The sequence below is a fragment of the Hypomesus transpacificus genome, chromosome 2, assembly GCF_021917145.1.
Source record: "Hypomesus transpacificus isolate Combined female chromosome 2, fHypTra1, whole genome shotgun sequence".
NCBI lineage: Eukaryota > Metazoa > Chordata > Actinopteri > Osmeriformes > Osmeridae > Hypomesus > Hypomesus transpacificus.
The window spans coordinates 16,956,748-16,967,865 of record NC_061061.1 but is presented as its reverse complement, the minus strand read 5'-3'; the positions used below and the strand labels follow the sequence as shown (position 1 = coordinate 16,967,865).

The 11,118-nt window shown below is 48.9% G+C and overlaps 1 protein-coding gene across 4 annotated transcripts in view; it reads left to right on the top strand.

Moving 5' to 3' along the window:
* The first annotated feature begins 1,286 nt into the window (after nucleotides 1-1,286).
* Nucleotides 1,287-11,118, top strand: part of LOC124479976 (kazrin-like) — a 97,429-nt gene continuing 87,597 nt past the window's right edge. For 2 of the 4 annotated variants that reach the window (XR_006957497.1, XM_047038973.1), the window contains exon 1: nucleotides 1,288-1,921. Coding sequence is in view for 3 of the 4 variants with exons in the window: in XM_047038973.1 (XP_046894929.1) it covers nucleotides 1,753-1,921 (169 nt within the window). In the remaining variant the exon portion in view is untranslated. Of the gene's footprint in view, nucleotides 1,922-11,118 lie in introns of all 4 variants that reach the window. The other 2 variants (XM_047038992.1, XM_047039013.1) reach the window with 2 other exon arrangements.

The following is an 11,118-nucleotide window of genomic DNA, read 5'->3' as shown; positions in this document are numbered from 1 at the left end:
ACACACACACTCACTCACTCACTCACACACACACACACACACACACTCTCACACACAAACAAAAATGCAGTGGAACAGACGTGCTGTTGTCTGCATGTAGACAATAGGGTCCAAGTGTTAGCCGGCTGGCAAGTTCCGAACCACACTCCCTGGTCAGGTCATTGACAATGTTTTAAACAACAGTTCGGCAGGAAACACAAAGCAAAACAACACAGATATGCAACAGGACAAAGGACAGCAAGACACGTGACAAACAACAGTAGACAGAAACACACATAAAACTAATTCACAAGAGACACACAAAACACACAACAAAAGGAAGACAAAGATGGAAAGAGGGGATAGATCGTTTCCACCACTCAGAGGCATGATAGCAGAGATGATAGCAGCTAAGAGGACACCAGACATGCAGCAGCTGGACGCTGAACGTTGGTCCGCTGTTCCGGTACTTTCTACCTGCCATGTTGAAAGGCTTGGCGGGGCCTGCGGTCCTTAAACAGGAACAGTCGGAAGGAGAGAGCTCTGGGCCGAAACGTGTCACACAGTTGGACAATTCACTCTGACACACAGGGCTTCAGCTAGGTCGTACACACACACAATCCACTCTGACACACACGGCTTCAGCTTGGAGCACACACACACACATTCACTCGCACACACACATGTTCAGTCTCACACGCACGCACTCTGGGAGGAACTGGTCGCTCTTGTTGCCCCCCACAGTGTCTCTTTTTACGATTTCTTTCCCTCAAAGAAATGAGTTCTTTGCCGAGGGTGAGAAAGAGAGAGAGAAAGAGAGCGGGAGAAAGAAAGATTGAGAAACAGAGACAGATAGAGAGAGAGAGACGCAGAGAGAAAGAAAGATATTGTGTAAGAGAGAGAGAGAGAGAGAGATGGTGAGGGAAAGAGAGTGAGAAAAAGATGAGTGTTACTGTAGAGAAATAGATTACCAAAGAATTTGAACTGCAGGAAGTCTGCTGTCTGTCTTTTCTCTGGGGAGAGGAGGAAGAAGGAAGGGTAGGAAACGTTTATCCCTGGTAAACACGGAGATTCACTCAGTCCTGAGATGTGGAACGACCCACTGCGGTCAGTCGGACGCACTGGTTCTCACTGTCAAAGCCATAAACCCAAAAACCTAAAGGAACAAAAAAAGAAAAGTTTTGAAAACACAGACTTGTGTTCAGGATGGACCAGAACACTTTCAGCTCCCCCGTGTGTTCGTCCCCCCTCTGCTTCCCAAGCAGATGGTACAGTCCATTTAAAAAGGTGCTTGTCGTTTCTCAATGCTCTGTGTCCTTTCAACAGTCAGCTGCTGAGAGCACATTTCATACGAGGGAGCGCATGCTCGCTCTCTTTCACTCTCTCTCTCTCTCTCTCTCTCTCTCTCTCTCTCTCTCTCTCTCTCTCTCATTCTGTGACAGTACTCTCCCTCTCACACACACAGGCGCATTCTCACCCCACACACACAGCCAGTAAGCACCACAGAGAAGTCACACAGCAGCACGTTCCACTCCAAGCCGGATTCTTCTCTGAGGAAGACAACTCAAAAAAGGACACACAGCTTTGAGGATTTATCTTGGCTTTCCCCCCCCCCCCCCCTTCCCCTTTTTTCAAAAAGAGAAAAAAAAGACGAGGAAATTTGGACAAAGAAGGAGAGGGGGAGCGACAGTTTCGGTTTCTTCTTGGAAATGGTCCACTTGACACCATGACACCCAGTGTGGATTCTCCCCTCCGCAGGCAAAAATCCTGAGAATGATGGACGACAACAAGCAGTTGGCCCAGAGCATCGACGGGGCTGTGCAGGCGGCCAGCCAGGAGGTGACCAACTTGCGCTCGGAGCTGAGCGCCACCAGCCGCAGACTGGCCGAGCTGGGGGCTGAGAGCCCCGGATCGCTGGAGAACCACAAGCACAACCACCACGGTAGGACAACTCTCAGAACGAGTGTGTGTGAGAGAGAGGGAGAGAGAGAGCTAAGGAAAGTGTGAGAGGGCAGATAAAGAACGAGGGGGTGTCAGAGAGACAATGAGAGAGAGAGAGAAGGAGAGAGAGAGAGGATGAAAGAGAGAGGATGAGAGAGAGAGGATGAGGGAGTGTGAAAGAGTGCATGCAGGGCTCTCACACAGCCAGTATACCGGTGCTGAAGTTAGTGTGTGTGCCTACATGTGCATGTGTACTGTATGAGTGTTACTGTGTGCATGCGTGTTTTGGTTTGTGTGTGTTTGTTTGGGGAGGGAGAGAAGGGGGGAGGGAGAGAAGGGGGGAGGGAGAGAAGGGGGGAGGGACCCTACAGATGGATGAGTGTTGGATGAAAGGTGCAGTGTCCACTCCTGTCTCCCCAGCACATCCCTCTCTGTTTAATAATTAACCTTTGAACCCACCCAGGGGAAGCTCTTTGTTGGGGTGGAGTGAGGGGGGGGGGGGGGGGTCGGGGAGAGAGAGGAGGGGGGGGGGGGGGGGTTCGGGGAGAGAGAGGAGGGGGGGGGGTCTGGGAGAGAGAGGAGGGGGGGGGGGGGGTCGGGGAGAGAGAGGAGGGGGGGGGGGGTCGGGGAGAGAGAGGAGTGGGGGGGGGGGGGGGGGTCGGGGAGAGAGAGGAGTGGGGGGGGGGGTCGGGGAGAGAGAGGAGGGGGTAAAGTGCCCACCCCACACCCCCTTCTTTTTCAAATGGACATTTTGGCCACACTCTCCTGACGCTCAAGGCTGACTCAATCTTCTCCCTTAACGGGGCAATGGATCTAACTCTGTAGAGGGGAGGGGGTGGGGGAGGGGGTGGGTGGCTGTGGGGGAGGGGGGACTGGGGTGTTACTGGGGTTGCCGTGGGTTACTGTTACCGGGTGCTGTTTGAATGACTGCCCAGGCTGCAGAATTTGGGTCCGTGTGGATGTGGTGTGTGTGTGTGTGTGTGTGTAAGAGAGTGTGTGGTGTGTTTGCCATACTCTGGGTTTCTATAAAGTCCATCTGACATAAGGCAGGGTCATAAAGAGTGTGTGAATGCATCACTAAGTCTCTCAAATGCATGGAAGACACACACATACATACACACAAACACACACACACAAAGACACACACACGTTCCTGCTGTTTCCTTTGCGGGCAGGTTTGTGCTGAACGGTGATGACAATGTTCCATCATGTGACGTGAGCTGTGTTCAGGCCCACTCAGAAGCAGCTTAGCCGGAACACCTCGGCAGAATGACAGAACCCTTTCTGGCCGTCCCGTTTCTCCCGCTATGAATAGGAACTCTGAAGCAGCACAGAGCAGAGCTGCCTGTCTCCCACTGCAGTTCTTGTAACGGGGGAAGTATGACACTGTCCTCAAATGTCCTCAGAGAGTTTGATAGTCCAGTAACTCTCGTCACACACAGACCTGCCGGCTGAGCGTCCTTAGACATCTGTGAGGTACATTAAGCCGATTGTTTAACTGAATCGAGTCGAGTTTGTTTAGTGTTCCTACTGTTTGTGTGGCTGTCACAGATGTTTGGCATGCAGCCATGGACACGGGCTAGGCTGCGGCCGGTGGGAATGCTATGGTCGTGTGTCAGCGTTGTTGTCAATGGACTGCCTCTGCACTTTGTTAGGCAGTTATTTCTGTCTGTGTATGAGTGTTTGTGTGTGTGTGTGTGTTTGCCAATGAGAGTGACGACAAGCATTCTGCAGGGAGCGAATGCTGATGTCATTCTCCCTTTGCAGTTGGTTGCTCAACCTACTCGGCCACATTCATGATAACTCACACACACTCACACACAAACACACTCACTTACTCACTTACTCACTTACTCACTCACTCACACAAACACTGTAGCAAACCCAATTGCAGTTACTGGAGCTTTAGTCACAAGAGTAACACATTTACATTTAAGTAATGGAGATTAATATCTTGTAAAGCTTCTTAGAATCAATTCAAGTGGAGCACTCCATGTACTTATGAATGTTTTCAGTTAATTTGACTGAAACTACACCACTGGAGAAACCCAAACCCATTAGTCTGACAGTAGTGCTGCAGCTCCTGGTATTACACGGTTGCCTTGGCTCTGATGGTTTACCAGTGTTGTGCTAATGACCACCATGGCTGGATAGACGTAGCAGTTAGCTGGAACAACATGTATGGTATTTGTGATGTTGCAAAAGTCTGCGTACTGAATGAAACGTTGGGCATCCTATTAGAAAGAACGTGGCATTTTTACTGGTCTCTCCCATGTGTACAGTATCTCTCGGTGTCATCCCCTCTTACTCACTCACTCTCTATCTCTCTCTCTCTCTCTCTCTCTCTCTCTCTCTCTCTCTCTCTCTCTGTGTCTCTGTCTCTCTCTGTCTCTCTCTCTGTCTCTCTCTGTCTCTGTCCATCTCTTTCTCTCTCTCTGTCTCTCTCTCTGGCTGTCTTTCTCTCTCTCTCTTTCCCGGTCTCTTTTACTACCCCCCCAATGCTTTAAAAGACCGGTGTGGTGTGAGAAAGGGACTAGCCAGGGGCTGTAATTCATCACCAGTAGTTGCGTCGGGAAGGAGAGTGCGTCGTAAGGGTCGTCGGTTCACTGCGCAGCCTGCAGAGAGGAGCCCTGGGGGAGCAGTGAGGAGCCGGGACAGCAGCCTCACTTCAGCTAGCCAGCGGGTGCCTGGGGGATTAACCCCTTACACACACTCACACACTCTCACCACACACCTCCACACAGCAGCCGTGCTGTATGGGGAAAAAAAGATTAATTAGTATGGTGTTGATGCAAGTGTTTTTTTGTTAAGAAATGTAGATATGCAGGAGGTGTGCGCAAGCAAGCATGCACAACTCTCCAAGACACATACTCACACACACACGCACACACACTCTCACACATACACAGTCCCTACAGATCCCTGCAGCGCTCATGCATCTTACAGATGCTGGTTCCTGTGCTGCCGAGGAATCTCTCACAGGAGTTCCCTGGATTCATTTGGGCCGACGCTGGGCTAGCATTGGGCCTGTGTTGGGCCTGTGTTGGGCCTGTGTTAGGCCTTTGTTGGGCCTGTGTAGGGGCTGTGTAGGGGCTGTGTAGGGGCCTGTGTCGGGGCCTGTGTAGGGGCTGTGTCGGGCCTGTGTAGGGGCTGTGTAGGGGCTGTGTAGGGGCCTGTGTCGGGGCCTGTGTAGGGGCTGTGTCGGGCCTGTGTAGGGGCTGTGTAGGGGCTGTGTAGGGGCCTGTGTCGGGGCCTGTGTAGGGGCTGTGTCGGGCCTGTGTAGGGGCTGTGTAGGGGCTGTGTCGGGCCTGTGTAGGGGCTGTGTAGGGGCTGTGTAGGGCCTGTGTAGGGGCTGTGTCGGGGCCTGTGTCGGGGCTGTGTCGGGGCTGTGTAGGGGCCTGTGTAGGGGCTGTGTAGGGGCTGTGTAGGGGCTGTGTCGGGGCTGTGTAGGGGCTGTGTAGGGGCTGTGTAGGGCCTGTGTAGGGGCTGTGTCGGGGCTGTGTAGGGCCTGTGTCGGGGCTGTGTAGGGGCTGTGTCGGGGCTGTGTAGGGGCTGTGTAGGGCCTGTGTTGGGGCTGTGTCGGGGCCTGTGTCGGGCCTTCTCACACAGAGGACAGCTTAACTGGAATGCTAAACTGGACCAGAACTTCAGCAGGCCTATACTTTACTCTTTACCTGAATTTCATCCACCGCAACGGAGATACACTGACGACCAGTTTGTGGGTGTGTGTGTTTGTGCGTTTGTGTAGTATATCCATTCCCTCTCAGCATTAACATTCATTACAATTGCATTGCTTTTTGTACAAGTTGTATATTCCTGCACAAGCGGTTGAGAATAGAATAATCTATCTCCAATGGGATCTAAAAATGAATTAAATCAATCAGACTTCATGTCAGCATCATTGCTCATTGCATTCTGGGTCATGTAGTGTTTGACACGGAGGTCGACTGGAGTGTGATGATTACGACATTAGCATGATATCCTAGACCTCCCTGTGGATAACCGACCACATTAGCACTCAAATCCTTTAATAAACATCCGGGGATCCATTTCCTAATTTGTAAATGTGAGCTCATTAAACCCTTTCACTTTTTGACGCTGGTAATTCTTTATCGTGAGCACAGCACGGGAGAGTATATCTTAAAGAAGATGAATAAAAACATGTTAAGATGTATTTATCTGTCGTGAAAGGTTACTCCCAGAGCCAGGATGATTTAGCAGGGAGGACTAGCAGTCTTCATAGACAGCTAATGACAGCATCGACTCTGCATGCTAATGTCGCCACACTACAAAGCCAATATTCCACTCATGGAATTGTTGTCCTTGGGAAATACAAGCTTATTCAAAATGGTTTTAAACATACCACATCTTACAGTATAACACATGTTGGCTCAGTGTTAGCCAGAGCTAGAGTTCAACAATGTTTGAAGGTCGAGGTAGTTTAAGAGGTTGAGGAGAGTTTACATGAGAGCAGTGATGGTTTCCTGTTTGCAGTCAAATTGATGTCACAACAAATAACCTGGTTTACCAAATACTCCCGCGTCGCTGTCAAATGAGGCAAGCACCCTCACGGAACACACACACGTATTGTGCACATGCAGACACACATGACACAAACGTGCACACGCACACACACACACACACACACACACACACACACACACAGACAATCCAACCCGCCGTTTCATTGTGATGTGGAGATGACAGGGTCTACTGAACATGATGTTTAACTGCGTGAGCGCAGCGTTCTCCCATTCAGAGGTCTCGGGGAGACCCTACTTTCAGGATGAACGCAGTGTCGCCACACAGCCATCACAAAGATGTGTCTTCACACGGAACTGGATGCTTTCACAGAGCCACTTACCTGGTTGATATGCAGAGGTTCGCCTCTCCTCCTCTCACACAGCCCACAAGGAGACCATAGAAGGGATAAAAGTAAAGAAGATTCAAACTATGCCACTTATGCATCGAGCCAATATGCTACTTATGCTAACTTGGTGTTAATGCTAATTGTGCTAGCTTCATCCTATCCACTCGGTGCACACTCCTTTTGTTAACACACACATACAAACAGACACACACATCTAATCGTCCTTTGGAAAGACACTTTTAACCCAACCTCTTTCAAAGTGTCAGTTATCTTTCCCATAGTGCTCTCTCCTCTTCAATTAGAATAATGAATGCAAATGAAGTCTTTGAAATGCATTTTGTCAGGACTGTTTTAAATGTCAGCCCTACTTCTTGATGAGAGGAGTGTGCGTGTCTGTGTGCGTGTGTGTTGGTGTGTGTGCATGACTGTGCATGTGTGTTGGTGTGCGTGCCTGTATGCGTGTGTGCGTGTGTGTTGGTGTGTGTGCGTGCCTGTGTGCGTGTGTGTTGGTGTGTGTGCATGCCTGTGTGCGTGTGTGTTGGTGTGTGTGTGTGCGTGTGTGTGTGTGTGTGTGCGTGTGTGTTAGTGTGTGTGCATGCCTGTGTGCGTGTGTGTTGGTGTGTGTGCGTGCCTGTGTGCATTTGTGTTGGTGTGTGTGCATGACTGTGTGTGTGCGTGTTTGTGTGTGTTTAATGGTGCAAAGGCACATAAGACTCTCAGACTCTTCTCTCTCTAGGAAGCTTTGTGTTAATGTTGAGCTTTAACTTCTCTGAGTAGTTTTAAACGTTGATGTAGACGACACATTTCTGATGTTGTGGTGTTGTTAGCTAGGTGAGGTCATGTGGTCATGCGGTCATGCCTTGGATCATAACGTAACAATTCGCGGACATGGGAAGGATATTGTCCTCCTTAGATTTTCACATTTAAAGGGGGGGGGGGGGCTATGGCTATTATCTCACAGGGTCGTAAAACAGATGGATCTCTCCATCGAAACAATCCTCAACGGGACTGTTGAGCGGGACTGTTGAACCAACAGCAGATGCCGGAGGCAGACATCTCGGTCTTGAGAGGAAATGGATCCCTACTGGATCCAGTGTTGTGGAATTAATGGAATCAAACAAGGTTTATGTGGATGACATTTTTAATGAATTGCGTAAGAACTGTCTGGCTTTTTTATTATTATATTTTGTTTTATCCCGCACTAGTCTGTGACAGTGAAATTAAATAAGAAATGTCACTGATTTACATATTTGTCCAATCCCACTCCTGCTCTCACAATTAATTGTTGTTGCCAGTACAGGATGAACTGTCTGTGCCCAGTGTTCATAGGTGCGTGTGTGTCATATATCTCCTGCTATGGTAATTACTGAGTTGGGTTGAACATGGCCTCTTTTTCCAATCACTTGGAGACCCGTCCCAACCATATTTTGTTTGTTAGACAGTCTGTCCACACACACACACACACACACACACACACACACACACACACACACACACACACACACACAGACGTAGAATAGTCCCAGACTGGACAAAGATGGTATTTCTGGAGCCTTCAGTGTCGGGGTCAGTTAGGTCAGGCTTGTGTGTGTTTGGGGTGGGTTACAGTGTGTGTTAATGAGCTTTTAGCGGTCGCCAGTATGTAGATTGGTGTTGCCCTCTGTCCTTCAGCTGTCTATTGGAACAGCTGAGGCTAACATCTCTCTCCTACACAGTGGCAGATGGTCTGTGCGCTTGTGTTTGGTAATCAGTGACATTGCACATATTCCTCTGCCATTAACTGCTACTGCCTAGCAAGGACTTGTCATCTGGAACCAGCAAAGTTCAGAATAACCCTGTAGAACAACGCGTCTGTAAGAGGGCAGCAGTGGTAGAACTATCTGGCTAAGCGGAAAGTAAATTTTCCTGTGGACAAAGTCATTTGAAGGAGGATGCTAGTGTGGGATTTCACAGTTATTCGCTGGAGTGAGTTAGCATGTTTTAGTCTGTGGTGTTAAGCTTAGAATTTAGTTTTCAGAAGAAACACTAAAAAGCTTGTCTAGTCTGATAGGGTCATCGCTGTTGATTGGCACGTGAAGGTTGATGCGCAGACAGGGTTAAAATTGAAATACTCTACTTGACTTAAAACTATAGCCTAATGGCAGCTCTGAGCAAAACTGATCTGCGTATATCCTATAGTATTCAGACCTTAATGGATAGTGCATCTGTGGACAAACCACTGAGAGTGGTGATTAAAACACTCATTCACTTGAAAAGAAGCATAATTAACTGGAGTATCACACACGTATTAATACAATAAAACCATTCATTGATTTTTTCAATGGCTCAACGCCATTGAAAAAATCAACCTTTCAATGGTTTCGTCACACATTGCCCACTTTCAACGCTAGATTACAGTTTTTTTTCCTGTGTATGCAGACACAGCCCTGGGTTCAGACTATTGGTGTCTACAGTGGTTCTTCCCCTCACCTGTACACTAGCAGTTAGGGGTGGGGGAGAAAAATCGATTCACATTCAAATCACGATTCAGTCTTCTAGGGATTCACATCGATTCACAAATTTCGATTTTTATTTGAATCGTAACCCCCAAGAATCGTTTCGAATCGTGAGGCACCAAATGATTCCCACCCTTACCAGCAGTTCTCACGCAGCAAAGAAGCCTTTTAGCCTCCTGAGTGAGTTCTAAATTCTTCAACAATATATTTCCTAAACCGTATTGCTAGCTAGCTAGCTTAGTTAGCTGCCGGGCTAAATTAACTAGTATTATACTTGTAGCAATTTTCGGAAACCAATCGTGCTGTAATGGCTGAGGTGATAGACGCGGGAGGAGTGTGTCGAGTCCCTCCCCCGCCTCCCCTGTCCTCCCCATCCTGGGGTATGATGTGAAGGAGTGGGGGAGAGGGGGGGGGGGGTACTGCGGGGGGCTGGGCGTTTTGTCACCACAGCAATTATTCTGGATGAGGTTTAGTGAGCAGATCGGATTGGGTTGATGAAATGACTTTCTATTTTTTATTTATTTATTTTTCCTTCCTTTCTTTTTCGCCTATCTGTTCTCGTTTGCGGCGCCCCAGCTGAAAGGATGTGATTCCTGTCAGTTTTCTGTTCTGTGCTGTCTCTCTGAGGCCTGCTGTACTGTATGATGCTGTGCATTACATACCTTATTGGTGTGTGAGGCAGTCAGGGATTGCGGACACATAATTCAGATGGTCACTTGGGCTGTCGGCAGGTATTTAGAAGGGGAAGGTGAGCTATCTGTAAAAATGATGTGTCCTTGAGTGTAGTTGTTTTATTTAACGGTTCTGCCCGAAGCGCTCCCCGTAGAGTGGGTATCATGTGGGCTGAGGCCTTGTCGCAGTTGCCCGGGTTTGATTCCAGCCCGGGCAATTTGCTGCATGTGTTCCCCTCTCTCTCTCTCCCCCCCTGCCTTAAACGATCTCTTTCCCCAAAAAGCTGAATACTGCAAAAACAAATAATAAGAATTCTGAATTCACATCAGTCATTCAAAGAGAAAATTCAGTGGCATGAACAGTTTCACAATTAACCGGTTTCATACACATGGAGCTGACCAGTCTTGTTCAACTATATCCATGTCTAAAACGGCTCCTTTCGCTCGACCCCTGTGGTGCTCTCGAGTGTCTCAGACAACCTGCTCAGCTAGGACCCCCATCATGGGGGTACGTGGGGTGTAATCCTAGAAGACGGGGGTATTTTTGGGAACGAGAAGGCGACCGAAATTACTTCAGTGAGAAGTTAGGCCCCGAGTGTCGGGCTCTGGGTCTTGAGGCATGTGGAATGCAAGTGTGGGTCTGAACTCGGCGCTCGTTCGGTCCTCTCCCTGTACCCTGGTTCCTCTTTAGTAGCTGGCGGTTCTTCTGCTCATGTGTCACCGGGCTCGCACAAATCCGACTGAAGCACCGCGGGGACTCTGCAATGTGCAGTGGTGTGTGTGTGTGTGTGTGTGGGGGGAGGGGGTGGACGGAACATTTTGCAGGGCATGGCCTCAACCAGTTTACTTGCTGCCGACATGGCCTGTTAAAGTGTGTTTAAAGGTTTACCCCTTGAGAAAACGGAAATGTTTCCATGCAGCTAATTAAAAGCCTTACTTCAAAACAACATGTGCAAGGATGGACTTTCCATACAAGGATGTGCTTTGGATGTCGTGTATGCGAGGATCTGGAATACTTCTTGTATTCGTCTGTGTTCCTGCTCAAGCCCCTGTGCTCATGGTCTGTGTGGGGCTGCCCTTAAATCACCCCTTGTACAGTGTTTAGTCTCGTCCAGGAGAATAACATTCGTGGCACTAGTAAGGCAGAGTGTATGGTGGGATG